Source organism: Oncorhynchus gorbuscha, linkage group LG02 (genome assembly GCF_021184085.1).
Source record: "Oncorhynchus gorbuscha isolate QuinsamMale2020 ecotype Even-year linkage group LG02, OgorEven_v1.0, whole genome shotgun sequence".
NCBI classification, from domain to species: Eukaryota; Metazoa; Chordata; class Actinopteri; order Salmoniformes; family Salmonidae; genus Oncorhynchus; species Oncorhynchus gorbuscha.
Genome location: NC_060174.1, coordinates 3,962,548 through 3,981,872, shown reverse-complemented (window position 1 = coordinate 3,981,872; position 19,325 = coordinate 3,962,548). Strand labels below are relative to the sequence as shown.

Sequence of the window (19,325 nt, the reverse complement as noted above, 5' to 3'; positions counted from 1 at the left end):
GGAATAGGGGTGGCAGGTAGTCTAGTGGTTAGAGAGTCGGACCAGTAACCGGAAGGTTGCAAGATTGAATCCCCAAGCTGACAAGGTAAAACAAAAACAAAATGATGTCGTTCTGCCCCTGAACAAGGCAGTTAACCCACTGTTCCTAGACCAGTTAACCCACTGTTCCTAGACCAGTTAACCCACTGTTCCTAGACCAGTTAACCCACTGTTCCTAGACCAGTTAACCCACTGTTCCTAGACCAGTTAACCCACTGTTCCTAGACCAGTTAACCCACTGTTCCCCCGGGTAGGCCGCCATTGTAAATAACAATTTGTTCTTAACTGACTTGCCTTGTTAAATAACAAGTATTAATTATAACGGCATTATAAGGCTTTATGTTAAATGCTACCAAATGTATTAGCTAGTTACTTGATTGAGCTAATTCTCTTATTGCTCTTCTATATAGATCTGTGGTTTATTAAGAATCCAAAACATCCAACTCTTCAACACATCCATTCACTTAAATATTCTCTGATTGACTGAGATGAGAACTGCTGAGGAGTCTTCTGGCACGGTTCTACACCGTCTAATCCAGGAGCAGCTCCGTCACGGGAACCCCACGGACACCCGTACCCTCCTGGCCATCCAGCAGCAGGCCCTGCGTGGAGGCAGCAACAGCAGCGGAGGAGGCGGTACCGGATCACCCCGCTCCTCTCTGGAGAGCCTGACCCAGGAAGAGTCCCAGTTCATCCACATGTCCACCAGACAGGACCCCCAGGGCCAGGAGTACCAGGGGGACTACAAACACTGTGAGAGGGACTTCGTGTGTCATCTCTACCAGCTCCACAGACACGGAGAGGAGCTGCCCACCTATGAGGAGGCCAAGGCTCACTCTCAGTACCTGGCCTCGGTAGGGGCCCAGCAGGGTCAGCCTCAGCTGGGACCTGAGATGATGGATCACCAGGGAGATGGCCAGTGGGACCTGAAACGGAAGCACGCCCGGAGCCTCAGTGAGCGTCTCATGCAACTCTCCCTGAGAGATCAAGCAGAGACATTCAGCCTCTCAGCTCCTCTCACAGTTACCCTAAACTGTCTAATGGCCACTCTGGGCCTGTTGAACACCAGGGGCCAGAGTTTCAGAGGGGACCTCCCCCAGACTACCCCTTCCTGGTCAGGCCTCCTGGATACATGGTCAGCCACTCACAGGAGACACACGGACACTACTATCAGGAACCACCTCCCTCATTCCAATCACAGCACAGGTAAATATGACACACATATTCCAATTATGGGTGCCAGACCAGTAAAGACACCTTGTTTTCTATATGGGATGAATATAGCTTCATATCCCAGTGCCCCTCTATGGGTTTTACAACCAAGATGTTGTGAACAATACCGTTGGATACTCACGAGTCCCTCTCCTCTCCCCAGGTACCTACCTTCCCAGGCCGAGATGGTTCAACACAGTGTCCACTATGGTCCAGAGGTCTACACGAGCCACAGCAACACCAGTACTCACAACAACACTGCCCAAATGGACCTGTTGAGGGAGAATGAGAGACTAAGGAAAGAGTTGGAGGTGTACAGCGAGAAGGCCGCCAGACTTCAGAAGGTGAGAGACTCCTTGGTTACGGTGCCGTTTGGAATGCATCGTTGAGGTGGTTACGGTGCCTTTTGGAATGCATCGTCGAGGTGGTTACGGTGCCTTTTGGAATGCATCGTGGGGGTGGTTACGGTGACTTTTGGAATGCATCATCGAGGTGGTTACGGTGACTTTTGGAATGCATCGTCGAGGTGGTTACGGTGACTTTTGGAATGCATCATCGAGGTGGTTACGGTGACTTTTGGAATGCATCATCGAGGTGGTTAGGGTTACATTTTAGTCACGAGGAGGTGAGGAGGGGGTGAGGAGGGGGTGAGGGGTGGGTACTGTGGGATTATTTAAGATACTTATTGAAGAGGTCGGGTTTCAGATGTTTTAGGAAGATGGGCAGGGACTCTGCTGTCCTAGTTTCAGAGGTAAGCTGGTTCCACCATTGGGGTACCAGGACAGAGAAGAGCTTGGACTGGGCAGAGAGGGAGCTGCACCCCGTAGGGTGGAAGGTCAGAAAAGAGCTTGAACTGGGCTGAGAGGGAGCTGCACCCCGTAGGGTGGAAGGTCAGAAAAGAGCTTGGACTGGGCAGAGAGGGAGCTGCACCCCGTAGGGTGGAAGGTCAGAAAAGAGCTTGGACTGGGCAGAGAGGGAGCTGCACCCCGTAGGGTGGGAGGTCAGAGAAGAGCTTGGACTGGGCTGAGAGGGAGCTGCCCTCCCGTAGGGTGGGAGGTCAGAGAAGAGCTTGGACTGGGCTGAGAGGGAGCTGCTCTCCCGTAGGGTGGGAGGTCAGAGAAGAGCTTGGACTGGGCAGAGAGGGAGCTGCCCTCCCGTAGGGTGGGAGGTCAGAGAAGAGCTTGGACTGGGCTGAGAGGGAGCTGCCCTCCCGTAGGGTGGGAGGTCAGAGAAGAGCTTGGACTGGGCTGAGAGGGAGCTGCCCTCCCGTAGGGTGGGAGGTCAGAGAAGAGCTTGGACTGGGCTGAGAGGGAGCTGCTCTCCCGTAGGGTGGGAGGTCAGAGAAGAGCTTGGACTGGGCTGAGAGGGAGCTGCTCTCCCGTAGGGTGGGAGGTCAGAGAAGAGCTTGGACTGGGCTGAGAGGGAGCTGCCCTCCTGTAGGGTGGGAGGTCAGAGAAGAGCTTGGACTTGGCTGAGAGGGAGCTGCTCTCCCGTAGGGGTGGGAGGTCAGAGAAGAGCTTGGACTGGGCTGAGAGGGAGCTGCTCTCCCGTAGGGTGGGAGGTCAGAGAAGAGCTTGGACTGGGCTGAGAGGGAGCTGCTCTCCCGTAGGGTGGGAGGTCAGAGAAGAGCTTGGACTGGGCTGAGAGGGAGCTGCCCTCCCGTAGGGGTGGGAGGGCAGAGAGACCAGATGTGGCAGAACAGAGTGCTCGGGTTGGGGTGTAGGGTTTGATCATAGCCTGAAGGTAGGGAGGGGCAGTTCCTCTTGTTGCTCCGTAGGCAAGCATCATGGTCTCGTAGTGGATGCGAGCTCCGACTGGAAGCCAGTGGAGTGTGTGGAGAAGGGGGGTGACATGGGAGAACTTGGGAAGGTTGAAAACCAGGAGGGCTGCAGCGTTCTGGATAAGTTACAGGGGTTCGATGGTACAAGCGGGAAGCCCAGCCAACAGCGTGTTGCAGTAGTCCAGACAGGAGATGACAAGTGCCTGGATTAGGACCTGCGCCTCTTCCTGAGTGAGGCAGGGTTGTACTCTATGGATGTTGTAGAGAATGATCCTACAGGAGCGAGTCACTGCTTTGATGTTTGCAGAGAATGACAGGGTGTTGTCCAGAGTCATGCCAAGGTTCTTTGCACTCTAGGAGGGGGGACACTGTGGAGTTGTCAACTGTGATGGAGAGGTCTGAGCGGGCAGGCCTTCCCCAGGAGAAAGAGCAGCTCTGTCTTGTCAAGGTTGAGCTTGAGGTAGTGGGCCAACATCCAAGCTTATAGATACCTGCCAGACACGCAAAGATGAATGTCGCCACCTGGGTGTTAGAAGAGGGGAAGGAGAAAAGGAGTGGCAGCGATAGTAGAGACCACGTGATGATATTTCAGAGCCGAGTGCCTTGGTGTATAGAGAGAATTGGAGAGGGCCAAGAACCGAGCCCTGGGGGACACCAGTAGTGAGAGTACGTGGTGCAGACACAGATCTTCTCCATGTCACCTGGTAGGATGCAGTCCAGGAGTGTGCAGAGCCTGAGACGCCCGGTCAGCCTATCTGCTTGTAATACAGTTTAGTAATAGTTATGAGTGAACTATAATTTGATTATATAAGCATTAATAGGTTTATTTCTAAGCCCCCGTTGGCACGCAAAGGCTGTAGAGGTAGGTAGAGAAGTATAGTGTGTGTGTGTGTTTGTTTACCATTGCTGCATATCAGATTTGCCCTCTAGCTGTGCTGTAGCAGGAATGTGCACAGTGGATGGATCAGAGGGACATTCATTTCTAGTGACAGACACGCGTTTACAGGTTATTTCCACATTTTAAAGTATTGTACATTGAGACACTTCCGTCAATCCATTCATCCACAAACCTCTACCTTCCCCCCACAAACCTCTACCTTCTATCTTCCCCACACAAACCTCTACCTTCCCTCCACAAACCTCTACCTTCCCTCCAAGAACCTCTACCTTCCCCACAAACCTCTACCTTCCCCCACACAAACCTCTACCTTCCCCACACAAACCTCTACCTTCCCCACACAAACCTCTACCTTCCCCACACAAACCTCTACCTTCCCCACAAACACCTTCCCCAAAAACCTCTACCTTCCCCCCACAAAACCTCTACCTTCCCCACAAACCTCTACCTTCCCCACACAAACCTCTACCTTCCCCACACAAACCTCTACCTTCCCCACACAAACCTCTACCTTCCCCACACAAACCTTCCCCACAAAACCTCTACCTTCCCCACACAAACCTCCTCTACCTTCCCCACACCTCTACCTTCCCCAAACCTCTACCTTCCCCACAAACCTCTACCTTCCCCACACAAACCTCTACCTTCCCCACACAAACCTCTACCTTCCCCCACACAAACCTCTACCTTCCCCCACACAAAACCTCTACCCCCCACACAAACCTCCCCCCCACAAACCTCTACCTTCCCCCACAAACAAACCTCTACCTTCCCCACAAACCTCTACCTTCCCCACACAAACCTCCTTCCCCACTTTCCCCACAAACAAACCTCTACCTTCCACACAAACCTCTACCTTCCCCACAAACCTCTACCTTCCCCACAAAAACTTTACCTTCCCCCCACACACAAACCTCTACCTTCCCTACAAACCTCTACCTTCCCCACAAACCTCTACCTTCCCCCACACAAACCTCTACCTTCCCCACAAACCTCTACCTTCCCCACACAAACCTCTACCTTCCCCCACACAAACCTCTACCTTCCCCACACAAACCTCTACCTTCCCCACACAAACCTCTACCTTCCCCACAAACCTCTACCTTCCCCACAAAACCTCTACCTTCCCCACAAAACCTCTACCTTCCCCACAAACCTCTACTTCCCTTCCCCACACAAACCTCTACCTTCCCCCACACAAATCTTTACCTTCCCCCCACACAAACCTCTACCTTCCCCACACAAACCTCTACCTTCCCCACAAAAACCTCTACCTTCCCCCTACACAAACCTCTACCTTCCCCACACAAACCTCTACCTTCCCCCCCACAAACCTCTACCTTCCCCAAACCTCTACAAAACCTCTACCTTCCCCACACAAACCTTCCCCACACAAACCTCTACCTTCCCCACAAACAAACCTCTACCTTCCCCACAAACTACCTTCCCCACACAAACCTCTACCTTCCCCACACAAACCTCTACCTTCCCCACAAACCTCTACCTACCTTCCCCCCACACAAACCTCTACCTTCCCCACAAACCTCTACCTTCCCCACACAAACCTCTACCTTCCCCCACACAAACCTCTACCTTCCCCACACAAATCTCTACCTTCCCCACACAAACCTCTACCTTCCCTACAAACCTCTACCTTCCCCACAAACCTCTACCTTCCCCACACAAACAAACTCTACCTTCCCCACCTTCCTTCCCCAACAAACCTCTACCTTCCCCACACAAACCTCTACCTTCCCCACCTCTACCTTCCCCCACACAAACCTTCCCCACACCTTCCCCACAAACCTCTACCTTCCCCACAAACCTCTACCTTCCCCACACAAACCTCTACCTTCCCCCACACAAACCTCTACCTTCCCCACACACAAACCTCTACCTTCCCCACAAACCTCTACCTTCCCCACACAAACCTCTACCTTCCCCACACAAACCTCTACCTTCCCCACACAAACCTCTACCTTCCCCACAAAACCTCTACCTTCCCCACACAAACCTCTACCTTCCCCACACAAACCTCTACCTTCCCCACACAAACCTCTACCTTCCCCACACAAACCTCTACCTTCCCCACAAACCTCTACAAAAACCCTCTACCTTCCCCCACACACAAATCTCTACCTTCCCCCCACAAACCTACAAAAACCTCTACCTTCCCCACAAACCTCTACCTTCCCCCACACAAACCTCTACCTTCCACACAAACCTCTACCTTCCCCACACAAACCTCTACCTTCCCCCACATAAACCTCTACCTTCCCCACACAAACCTCTACCTTCCCCACACAAACCTCTACCTTCCCCACACAAACCTCTACCTTCCCCACACAAAACTCCACCTTCCCCACACAAACCTCTACCTTCCCCCACACAAACCTCTACCTTCCCCACACAAACCTCTACCTTCCCCACAAACCTCTACCTTCCCCACACAAACCTCTACCTTCCCCCACATCCCTCATTACATGGAACATTAACATTGCTTAGAGTTTCATATCCTGGTTGTGCTATCTGTTAGCCTGTGTGTTTTAAAACACATTCAGTTGAAATCACTACAAGTGTTCCTCTTTCAGAGACTGAAATGTCCTCAATATCTCTGGATCCCCCCCCCCTGTTCTTCCTCCAACTGCTCTTCCTCCTCCTTCTCCTCCTCCCCCTCCACCTTACCTGCCCCTGCTCCTCCACCTCCTGCTCCTCTACCTCATGCTTCCCTTTCACCTGCTCCTGGTCCTCCTCCCCCTGTTCCTCCTTCCCCTCCTCCTCCACCTCCTTCCCCTCCCCCTCCACCTCCTCCTGCTCCTCCACCTCATGCTTCCCCTCCACCTCCTCCTGCTCCTCCTCCACATGTCTCATTCATTCAGTATCCCAGTCTTGTGAGACCATTGATTCCTTGATTGTAAATCACCCCTCAAATTGTTGAGTTAATTGTCACTTTTCCACCGTCTGACTTTTCACCAGTGATTTATTGTCGCTTTTCCAATGTCGACTTTTGTGTCTCCACCTCGAGGACTGTCCCCCCCCCCCCTAAAAAAAACAACCCAAAAGTGACCACTGGTGAGGATGTTTAAAGCTAGAGACCTCTCGGACTGACAGTGTCCTCCTCTTGTGTTTCCCTCCAGCTGGAAGGAGAGATCCAGAGGATATCTGAGGCCTACGAGACCCTGATGAAGGGCTCAGCCAAGAGAGAGACCCTGGAGAAAACCATGAGGAACCAACTGGAGTCAGAGATCAAGAGACTGCACGACTTCAACAGGGACCTCAGAGGTAAGGCTACCAGCAGCTAGATGCTAATGCTAACGCAGCTAGTAATTGCGCAAATAATCAATGTTTTTTGATGTACTTACATAAATAAAGGTTAGATAAAGCTAAGTGTGCTAAATCAGAGTCACACAGAGTGTTACTTTCTGAAACAAAATCTACAAAAGTATCCACACCTCACACACGTGGTTGTAAAGTGACTGTTCCACTGGATGTCATAAGGTGAATGCACCAATTTGTAAGTCGCTCTGGATAGGAGCGTCTGCTAAATGACTTAAATGTAAATGTAAATGAAGACACCTTTACCATGTCAGATATGGAGTTGAAATGTATTACATTTTGAGTTTACATCCCAATATTACACTTTATATACATCACAGAAGACTGAAACATCACAAAATCGTTTGACATAGAAATACCGTATTTTCGGGCAGGTTTAAAAAATAAAAAAAATAAAATGTTTTTTTAGTCGTGATAAAATTATTATTTTGGTCATTTGACTGCAGGAAAGCTAGTAACCTGCAGCAAGACTCTTTAAGGGTTTAAGTGTGGCTCTTCCTTCCAACAAGTACTTATAGATCCTAATCGAGCTCCCTCCCTCTCTCTTCCACCTGTAGATCGTCTGGACAACGCTACCAAACGGCAGGAAGTTGAATCGGCAGACAGGAAACAGCAGGTCTTCACCAAACTCCTGGAACAAAGTAAGTAGAGATCAGATGCCAGCATGTTAAGAGAGACGAAAGAGGAAGCACTTCTTGTTACATAATTTTGATAATCGGGGAGGCAGCGTAACCTAGTGGTTAGAGCGTTGAACTAGTATCCAAAATGGTTGCGAGATCGAATCCCCAAGCTGACAAGGTTAAAAAGAAATCTCTCGTTCTGTACCTGAACAAGGCAGTTAATAACCCACTGTTCCTAGACCAGTTAACCCACTGTTCCTAGGTCAGTTAACCCACTGTTCCTAGACCAGTTAACCCACTGTTCCTAGACCAGTTAACCCACTGTTCCTAGACCAGTTAACCCACTGTTCCTAGGCCAGTTAACCCACTGTTCCTAGACCAGTTAACCCACTGTTCCTAGGCCAGTTAACCCACTGTTCCTAGACCAGTTAAACCACTGTTCCTAGGCCAGTTAACCCACTGTTCCTAGGCCAGTTAACCCACTGTTCCTAGACCAGTTAACCCACTGTTCCTAGATCAGTTAACCCACTGTTCCTAGACCAGTTAACCCACTGTTCCTAGGCCAGTTAACCCACTGTTCCTAGACCAGTTAACCCACTGTTCCTAGACCAGTTAACCCACTGTTCCTAGACCAGTTAACCCACTGTTCCTAGACCAGTTAACCCACTGTTCCTAGACCAGTTAACCCACTGTTCCTAGATCAGTTAACCCACTGTTCCTAGGTCAGTTAACCCACTGTTCCTAGGCCAGTTAACCCACTGTTCCTAGACCAGTTAACCCACTGTTCCTAGGCCAGTTAATCCACTGTTCCTAGGCCAGTTAACCCACTGTTCCTAGACCAGTTAACCCACTGTTCCTAGACCAGTTAACCCACTGTTCCTAGATCAGTTAACCCACTGTTCCTAGGCCAGTTAACCCACTGTTCCTAGACCAGTTTACCCACTGTTCCTAGGCCAGTTAACCCACTGTTCCTAGACCAGTTAACCCACTGTTCCTAGGCCAGTTAACCCACTGTTCCTAGAGCAGGGCACTGGGCAAGAGAGAGCAGGGCACTGGGCAAGAGAGAGCAGGGCACTGGGCAAGAGAGAGCAGGGCACTGGGCAAGAGAGAGCAGGGCACTGGGCAAGAGAGAGCAGGGCACTGGGCAAGAGAGAGCAGGGCACTGGGCAAGAGAGAGCAGGGCACTGGGCAAGAGAGAGCAGGGCACTGGGCAAGATAGAGCAGGGCACTGGGCAAGAGAGAGCAGGGCACTGGGCAAGAGAGAGTGTTTTCAGATCTGTTCGCGAGGGTTGTTTTTACAAATCACAGAGCTTTGTGAAACACTTCACCCTGGCATTCTGTGGCAGGCACATAGTTCAACTAGACTGTTGTCTGATATTGATGTGGTCTGTTGTCTGATATTGATGTGGTCTGTTGTCTTATATTGCTGCCGTGTTAATGTGGTCTGAGGTCAGAGGTCAGAGGGCAGGCTAGCGGGGTTTTCCCTGCTCTCAGGTCCTGCCTCCCTCCCCGTCCTGCTAACAGAGGTCGGCCTTGGCACTTGAACACCAGCCATTATTCACATCTTTCAACAGTAAATGCGGCTTAGATTCCTGGCATTTTTTCTGGTATGTCAGGCTGTTCCGTTCACCGGGAATGCCTCCCTCCCCACTCTGCTGCACATGGCTGCATAGCTGTTGAGCTGCCGAGCGCCCTCCCCTTCCTCATGGGCAACTAATGCAGGGTTTCCATTCCTCACTCACAACACACTGACCCCTTGATAGATATGTCTCCCTCTTTGGGCATTTCTTTACCTCAGTATGTGACGTCAGGTTTACTCTCAACACTATCATCATCATCTGGCCTGTGGTAAAGCTTCACAACAATGATTTAGTGTATTGGGGGAATGAAGTTTAAAGAATCAAACACATTAAAGAATCAAACACATTGAAGAATCAAACACATTAAAGAATCAAACACATTGATCAAACACATTGAAGAATCAAACACATTAAAGAATCAAACACATTAAAGAATCAAACACATTAAAGAATCAAACACATTGAAGAATCAAACACATTAAAGAATCAAAAACATTGAAGAATCAAACACATTGAAGAATCAAACACATTAAAGAATCAAACACATTAAAGAATCAAACACATTAAAGAATCAAACACATTAAAGAATCAAACACATTGAATAATCAAACACATTAAAGAATCAAACACATTAAAGAATCAAACACATTAAAGAATCCAACACATTAAAGAATCAAACACATTGAAGAATCAAACGCACTAAAGAATCAAACACACTGAAGAATCAAACACATTAAAGAATCAAACACACTAAAGAATCAAACACATTAAAGAATCAAACACATTAAAGAATCAAACACATTAAAGAATCAAACACATTGAAGAATCCAACACATGAATGAATCAAACACTTCAACGGGTTAAATCAGCTTCAAGTGGTCTGTTATGGAACAGAATACCGTTCAGGTTGAACAGTCACACTACCCTGTCTGTTGGCCCTCCAGGAGCAATGATTAATTAGCCTATGAGGAATGCTGTTATTTTAACTGTGAAAATGTCAGTTGGTGTGCCGAAAAGGTGTTAACCTAAAAATTGACGGCCGTGTTTAGTTATTTATAAGAAATACATTGCTTTTTCATTGTAAGATCAATTACTTGTGTGGCTGGCAGTAAAATAACATTATACTTTGGTTGGCATCTGAAAAAATGAAGCTTTTTCCAGTCTGAATGTTTTGCAAATCAAAATCAAATCAAATCAAATTTATTTATATAGCCCTTCATACATCAGCTGATATCTCAAAGTGCTGTACAGAAACCCAGCCTAAAACCCCAAACAGCAAACAATGCAGGTGTAAAAGCACGGTGGCTAGGAAAAACTCCCTAGAAAGGCCAGAACCTAGGAAGAAACCTAGAGAGGAACCAGGCTATGTGGGGTGGCCAGTCCTCTTCTGACTGTGCCGGGTGGAGATTATAACAGAACATGGCCAAGATGTTCAAATGTTCATAAATGACCAGCATGGTCAAATAATAATAAGGCAGAACAGTTGAAACTGGAGCAGCAGCACAGTCAGGTGGACTGGGGACAGCAAGGAGCCATCATGTCAGGTAGTCCTGGGGCACGGTCCTAGGGCTCAGGTCCTCCGAGAGAGAGAAAGAAAGAGAGAATTAGAGAGAGCATATGTGGGGTGGCCAGTCCTCTTCTGGCTGTGCCGGGTGGAGATTATAACAGAACGTGGCCAAGATGTTCAAATGTTCATAAATGACCAGCATGGTTGAATAATAGTAAGGCAGAACAGTTGAAACTGGAGCAGGAGCATGGCCAGGTGGACTGGGGACAGCAAGGAGTCCTCATGTCAGGTAGTCCTGGGACATGGTCCTAGGGCCCAGGCCAGTTGAAACTGGAGCAGCAGCATGGCCAGGTGGACTGGGGACAGCAAGGAGTCATCATGTCAGGTAGTCCTGGGGCATGGTCCTAGGGCTCAGAGAGAAAAAGAAAGAGAGAAGGAGAGAATTAGAGAACGCACACTTAGATTCACACAGGACACCGAATAGGACAGGAGAAGTACTCCAGATAAACAAACTGATCCTAGCCCCCCGACACATAAACTACTGCAGCATAAATACTGGAGGCTGAGACAGGAGGGGTCAGGAGACACTGTGGCCCCATCCGAGGACACCCCCGGACAGGGCCAAACAGGAAGGATATAACCCCACCCACTTTGCCAAAGCACAGCCCCCACACCACTAGAGTGAAATCTTCAACCACCAACTTACCATCCTGAGACAAGGCCCAGTATAGCCCACAAAGATCCCCGACACGGTACAACCCAAGGGGGGACCCAGACAGGCCGACCACAACAGTGAATCAACCCACCCAGGTGACGCACCCCCCCCAGGGACGGCACGAATGCACTAATGTATCTCTTACATCTCTCTCTCTCTCTCTCTCTCTCTCTCTCTCTCTCTCTCTCTCTCTCTCTCTCTCTCTCTCTCTCTCTCTCTCTCTCTCTCTCTCTCTCTCTCTCTCTCTCTCTCTCTCTCTCTCTCTCTCTCTCCCTCTCTCTCTCTCTCCCTCTCCCTCTCCCTCTCCCTCTCCCTCTCCTCTCCCTCTCCCTCTCCCTCTCCCTCTCCCTCTCTCGCTCTCCCTCTCGCTCTCGCTCTCCCTCTCGCTCTCTCTCCCTCTCTCTCTCAGATGAGGAACAGCAGCGGGAGGTGCAGCGTCTGCGTGGCTCCGGGGAGGAGTGGCTTCGGCGCCGGGAGGTTCTGGAGCAGGCCCTGGGGTCGGCACAGGCCCGTAACCTGGCCCTGGAGGAGGAGCTTAGGAGGAAGAGGGCGTACGTAGAGAAGGTAAAGCGGCTGCAGAGTTCCCTGGGCCAGCTACAGGCAGCCTGTGAGAAGAGAGAGGCCCTGGAACTCAGGCTGAGGACCAGGCTGGAGCAGGAGCTGAAGAGCCTCCGATCAGCACAGGTGAGCAGGAGAGGAGACACATGGTGTGGGCTGTTCAATGTCGGTCCTGGAGGGCCTCTCCTCCTCTCCTTCTAATCAGGGACTTATTCAGACCTGGGACACCAGCTGGGTGCAATTAACTAGTAGGTAGAAACAAAAACCTGAAGTGTTTTGGCCCTCAAGGACCAGAATTGAACAGCACTGGTATATAAAATGAAACCTTCGGATCCACCTTGACGTGTAAAATTTGACAACAGTAAACATAGTCTTACAAAACAAAACAACTCCATGTTTGTTTGAATTATTTTTAAATTCCATTTCCTTCCACGTTGTCAGTCCCACAGCACGGCTAGCGGTCCTGGCTCCCTGCCCTCTGATCTGAGCTCCATGGTGTCTGTACAGCAGCAGCAGCTGGCTGAGAGAGAAGAGAGGATCCTGGCTCTGGAGGCTGACATCACACACTGGGAACAGAAGTACCTGGAGGAGAGCACCATGAGGCAGTTCGCTATGGACTCAGCCGCCACCGCTGCAGCTCAGAGAGACAGCAGCGTCATCAAACACTCGCCTCGTCACTCACCCGATAACAGCTTCAACGACCACCTGGCATTCAGCCACAGGCACCGGGAGATGGAGAACAGGTACAATTTCTGCTTTTAACTCCCTGCTCACTTAGTAACTCCCTGCTCACACAGTAAAGTCAGTTGGTCTGACCTAGGTTCAGATAGAGATCAACATAGTGATCTGACTGACTTCATATGCAATCGCTGTGTGTGTGTGTGTGTGTGTGTGTGTGTGTGTGTGTGTGTGTGTGTGTGTGTGTGTGTGTGTGTGTGTGTGTGTGTGTGTGTGTGTGTGTGTGTGTGTGTGTGTGTGTGTGTGTGTGTGTAGAGTCCGAGCGCTGCACTCCCAGCTCCTGGAGAAGGATGCAGTGATCAGGGTGTTACAGCAACGGACTGGACGGGAGCAGAACAGGCTAGAGCAGCAGGACCTCCGTCCAGCCAGGTCCGTCCCCTCCATCAGCACCGAGCAGCACGACCTCCGTCCAGCCAAGTCCGTCCCCTCCATCAGCACCGAGCAGCAGGACCTCCGTCCAGCCAGGTCCGTCCCCTCCATCAACACTGATGGCCCAGTGGAGCAACCCATCCAGGGGAAAGGTGAGCTCTAGGAACTCCCCTCACCTGGTTGTCTCAACTCCCCTCACCTGGTTGTCTCAGGTCCCCTCACCTGGTTGTCTCAGTAAGGAACTCCCTCACCTGGTTGTCTCAGGTCTCCCCTCACCTGGTAAGGAACTCCCCTCACCTGGTTGTCTCAGTAAGGAACTCCCCTCACCTGGTTGTCCAGGTCCCCTCACCTGGTTGTCTCAGTAAGGAACTCCCTCACCTGGTTGTCTCTCAGGTCCCTCAGGTCTCAGTAAGAACTCCCCTCACCTGGTTGTCTAGGTCTCAGTAAGGAACTCCCCTCACCTGTTTGTCCAGGTCTCAGTAAGGAACTCCCCTCACCTGGTTGCCTAGGTCTTAGTAAGGAACTCCACTCACCTGGTTGCCTAGGTCTTAGTAAGGAACTCCCCTCACCTGGTCGTCTAGGTCTTAATTAAAATAGAAAAACCAAAACCCCACAGACACCCGGCCCTCCGTGGAATGAGTTTGACATCCTTCACCTACACTGATTGAAGTGGATTCAACAAGTGACATCAATAAGGGATCATAGCTTTCACCTGGATTCACCTGGTCAGTCGATGTCATTGGAAAAAGCAGGTGTTCCTAATGTTTTGTTTACTCAGTGTAGCTCCTCCCTGAAGAATCTGTAGAATTATGACATTGCCTGTCTTCTTCTGGGCGAGGGCGGGGGGGTCACAGGTCACAGGTCATAACGCCTGGAGGAATGTCAGATCTTAAACAGCCCATGTCATTATCTCAAGAGACAACTGGCAGCTGTTAAGTGCTTAGTGCGTAGTGTCGCCAGACAGTTTAACTACTGTTGGGGAGAAATCCCGGTGAGGGACCTTCCGCGAGTAGATGATGACATTTTTTTGTTGTAATAAAAATCCATGTACTGTATGTCGTTTCCTAGCCACTCTAGGATAGATGTGGCAGGGAAGCTGACAGAGTAGATGTTTGAGCGCGCGTGATTGGTTGATCTGGTAATTAACCATCTTCCTCTTGTTGTCTGTTATTCAGACAATTAACCATCTTCCTCTTGTTGTCTGTGCTCAGACAATTAACCATCTTCCTCTTGTTGTCTGTGCTCAGACAATTAACCATCTTCCTCTTGTTGTCTGTTATTCAGACAATTAACCATCTTCCTCTTGTTGTCTGTGCTCAGACAATTAACCATCTTCCTCTTGTTGTCTGTGCTCAGACAATTAACCATCTTCCTCTTGTTGTCTGTGCTCAGACAATTAACCATCTTCCTCTTGTTGTCTGTGCTTATAGGGAAGAGCCTCTCTGATGACCAGACGGCTGCTGCAATGTCTCCTCTCTCCTTGCCCCCGCACCAACACCCCTGTGCCCCGTTGGCCCTGCCCACCCTGTTGCTCCTGTCCAAGCCCCAGAGCAGGGACTGCAGCACCCAGTGTGACCGTGATGTCCTAGCCCAGGAGATGGATCTTACAGTGTATCCCACCAGCATGCTAGCACCCTCTGAGGCTTCCTCGACCTCAACACCTGCCTCCGGTGTGTAGCCTACTGTTTCCTATTCCTGAAATGTTTGTTGAGTGGACTGCAGAAACAGTTGACCGTGATGTCCTAGCCCAGAATGAGCTTACAGTGTAGTCACCTATGAGCTAGCACACCTTGTCACCTATGAGCTCAGACACCTGTCACCCATGAGCTCGGACACCTATTCACCTAAATGTTTGCTCAGACACCTAGTCACCTAATGAGCTCAGACACCTAGTCACCTATGAGCTCAGACACCTAGTCACCTATGAGCTCAGACACCTAGTCACCTATGAGCTCAGACACCTCGTCACCTATGAGCTTGGACACCTAGTCACCTATGAGCTCAGACACCTAGTCACCTATGAGCTCAGACACCTAGTCACCTATGAGCTTGGACACCTAGTCACCTATGAGCTCAGACACCTAGTCACCTATGAGCTCAGACACCTAGTCACCCATGAGCTTGGACACCTAGTCACCCATGAACTCAGACACCTAGTCACCTATGAGCTCAGACACCTAGTCACCTATGAGCTCAGACACCTAGTCACCTATGAGCTCAGACACCTAGTCACATACAATACAGAGAAAATGACGTGTGGAGTGGAATTACAACGGAACACAGGCTTTATACGATGATGTAATAACAAATAACTTTATCTGTGTGCTGGTTGAAGTGTAACCAGACACCCCAGGGTCACAGCAGACAGGACGCATCCCAAGTGGCACCCTTACAGGCTCAGAGAGGGGAAGTAGTGGACTTATTCATTCGTACCAGCCAGAGTTATAATATAATAATAATAATAATAATAATAATATATGCCATTTAGCAGACGCTTTTATCCAAAGCGACTTACAGTCATGTGTGCATACATTCTACATATGGGTGGTCCCGGGGATCGAACCCACTACCCTGGCGTTACAAGCGCCATGCTCTACCAACTGAGCTACAGAAGGACCACGAGTTACAGCATGTGTCTGTGTGTGTTGGCTACGGAGTCACCGTTTAGTCAAGGCCGGTAGCTTCCCAAGTAGCAGACATATTACGGCTTGATTGTCTTTGTCAAACATCACGGCTTGATTGTGGCCCACTGACCCTCTGTCTATGTTGTACTGCTTAACTCATCGTGGAGCTGAAATCCTTGCCGTTTTTAATCCAGTGTCTAAAACATGGTTATTTTTTTCCTTTACACCTTAGAGCTCTTCCTGGCACCACCCAACACACACCAGAGCTCCAGAACTTCAGACTCAGCAGCAGAAGTGGTGGAAATCCTAATTTAAGAAACGCCGAACTGTGGGATCCGCTGTGGGATGGATGGTGACAACACGGTAGACGGCCAAGAGATCCTCATGTCCTGTATGTCCCTCCCAACGAGGAGAAGACAACCTGTCGGTCTGTCTCTGGTCAGACTAACCTCCAGATGGACACTTCCTTTGGAGAAGGACAGACAGTTTGGAGACATGGACATGTTCTACCTATCTAACTATCTAACTACGTACCTACCTATCTACCTACCTACCTACCTACCTATCTACCTATCTATCTATCTATCTATCTATCTATCTATCTACCTACCTACCTACCTACCTACCTACCTACCTACCTACCTACCTACCTACCTACCTACCTACCTACCTACCTACCTACCTACCTACCTACCTACCTACCTACCTACCTATCTACCTATCTACCTATCTACCTATCTACCTATCTACCTATCTACCTATCTACCTATCTACCTATCTACCTATCTACCTATCTACCTATCTACCTATCTACCTATCTACCTATCTACCTATCTACCTATCTACCTATCTACCTATCTACCTATCTACCTATCTACCTATCTACCTATCTACCTATCTACCTATCTACCTATCTACCTATCTACCTATCTACCTATCTACCTATCTACCTATCTACCTATCTACCTATCTACCTATCTACCTATCTACCTATCTACCTATCTACCTATCTACCTATCTACCTATCTACCTATCTACCTACGAGGGAAGAATCCAGAAGTGGATCCAGAAGTGTTTAGCTGACAGAGCAGAGTGGAGAAGCTGTGGGTAATCGGACTAAGGAAAGTGTTTAGCAGACAGAGCCGAGTGGAGAGCTGCTCTTCCCTGGACCGTTTCTCTCTTTTCCACCGAGAAAAGTGAAGCGGAACTTTAGTTGTCTGTGTTCTCTAGTGGACCTGCCAGGTATTCTCTAGTGGACCTGCTAGTGGACCTGCCAGGTGTTCTCTAGTGGACCTGCCAGGTGTTCTCTAGTGGACCTGCCAGGTGTTCTCTAGTGGACCTGCCAGGTGTTCTCTAGTGGACCTGCCAGGTATTCTCTAGTGGACCTGCCAGGTGTTCTCTAGTGGACCTGCCAGGTGTTCTCTAGTGGACCTGCCAGGTGTTCTCTAGTGGACCTGCCAGGTGTTCTCTAGTGGACCTGCTAGTGGACCTGCCAGGTGTTCTCTAGTGGACCTGCCAGGTGTTCTCTAGTGGACATGCCAGGTGTTCTCTACCTACGTGGTCCTGTAGCTCAGTTGGTAGAGCATGGCGCCAGGTGTAACGCCAGGTGTTCTCTAGTGGGTTCAATCCCTAGGGACCACCCAGGTGTTCGTAGAATGTATGCACACATGACTGTAAGTCGCTTTGGATAAAAGCGTCTGCTAAATGGCATATATTATTATTATATTATTATTCTCTAGTGGACCTGCTAGTGGACCTGCCAGGTGTTCTCTAGTGGACCTGCTAGTGGACCTGCCAGGTGTTCTCTAGTGGACCTGCCAGGTGTTCTCTAGTGGACCTGCCAGGTGTTCTCTAGTGGACCTGCCAGGTGTTCTCTAGTGGACCTGCCAGGTGTTCTCTAGTGGACCTGCTAATGGACCTGCCAGGTGTTCTCTAGTGGACCTGCCAGGTGTTCTCTAGTGGACCTGCTAGTGGACCTGCCAGGTGTAACTAGTGGACCTGCCAGGTGTTCTCTAGTGGACCTGCTAGTGGACCTGCCAGGTGTAACTAGTGGACCTGCCAGGTGTTCTCTAGTGGACCTGCTAGTGGACCTGCCAGGCGTTCTCTAGTGGACCTGCTAGTGGACCTGCCAGGTGTTCTCTAGTGGACCTGCCAGGTGTTCTCTAGTGGACCTGCTAGTGGACCTGCCAGGTATAACTAGTGGACCTGCCAGGTGTTCTCTAGTGGACCTGCCATGTGTTACTAGTGGACCTGCCTCCAAGGTGCACGGACAGGATTCTGCATCGCTGCACAAGCCTGTATGTCATTGGTGTTATGTTTTAATTTAATGTATTTATATTCTTATTAAAGTGTTGCTCATTTTGTGATGTGTTTTTGTGTGAAGAGTTGTGTTGTTTGGCCTTTAAGAAAGAAAGAAAGAAAGAAAGAAAGAAAGAAAGAAAGACTGTGTCTGTCTGTCTGTCTGTCTGTCTGTCTGTCTGTCTGTCTGTCTGTCTGTCTGTCTGTCTGTCTGTCTGTCTGTCTGTCTGTCTGTCTGTCTGTCTGTCTGTCTGTCTGTCTGTCTGTCTGTCTGTCTGTCTGTCTGTCTGTCTGTCTGTCTGTCTGTCTGTCTGTCTGTCTGTCTGTCTGTCTGTCTGTCTGTGTCTCCACCCCTGCTGGTCTATACACATCTATTCATACTGCACATCTGTTTCCTTCAAGGACAGACAGTGTGTTAGCTACATTGAGCTCACCATGCCAACCAACATTCCTGGATAAAATTCTCCCACAGCTACTCTAGCTTGTTCCACGATTACACACATCCTACCTATAATACATTGACAGTAATATATGTGCTTAGTGAAGTCAGTTGTACTAGTAATCTCTCCTCCTACCCCAGACAGCCTCTGCCCAGAATGCCGCCCCCCACTCCCCCCGTCCGCCCTGCCTCTCTCCCACTCTTCTACACGCTCCGAGAAACAGTCTATCTAGTCTGACCCCTCACCCTGATAACATGGCCTGCATTCTGAGGAGTCTATCTAGTCTGACCCCTCACCCTGATAACATGGCATGCATTCTGCATTCTGAGGAGTCTATCCAGTCTGACCCCTCAACATGGCATGCATTCTGCATTCTGAGGAGTCTATCTAGTCTGACCCCTCACCCTGATAACATGGCATGCATTCTGAGAATCAATTCTCTTTTTTAGTCTATTTATTTCTGTCAAGCCTCCGTGGTAGCAGGTTTCTACCAGGAGCATCTGAGCGTCTTCTAAATCGTTGACAGGTTGTATTCAGCTACATGTCTTAGAGAGAGAGAGAGAGAGAACTGTTAACTGGTCAATGTCTCTGTCAGAACCAGTAGCTGGTCA

At 49.6% G+C, this 19,325-nt stretch overlaps 1 protein-coding gene and 1 long non-coding RNA gene across 3 annotated transcripts; both read left to right on the top strand.

Moving 5' to 3' along the window:
- The first annotated feature begins 229 nt into the window (after positions 1 to 229).
- amotl2a (angiomotin like 2a) lies at positions 230 to 16,565 on the top strand. Its single transcript, XM_046299723.1, is given in 10 exon segments — positions 230 to 1,017; positions 1,020 to 1,245; positions 1,415 to 1,595; positions 7,067 to 7,211; positions 7,823 to 7,906; positions 12,097 to 12,371; positions 12,687 to 12,988; positions 13,239 to 13,504; positions 14,783 to 15,022; positions 16,209 to 16,565. Coding segments are annotated over 10 exon segments (2,292 nt in total). The 5' UTR covers positions 230 to 527; the 3' UTR covers positions 16,292 to 16,565.
- A 328-nt stretch (positions 16,566 to 16,893) lies between these two features.
- On the top strand, positions 16,894 to 18,337 carry LOC123991054. Of its 2 annotated transcripts, none has more exons than XR_006830748.1 (2): positions 16,894 to 17,472; positions 17,740 to 18,337. It is a non-coding gene; the product is annotated as an uncharacterized LOC123991054 (long non-coding RNA). The 2 variants fall into 2 exon arrangements; XR_006830747.1 differs by having other exon boundaries at positions 16,894 to 17,518.
- Positions 18,338 to 19,325: the final 988 nt, after the last annotated feature.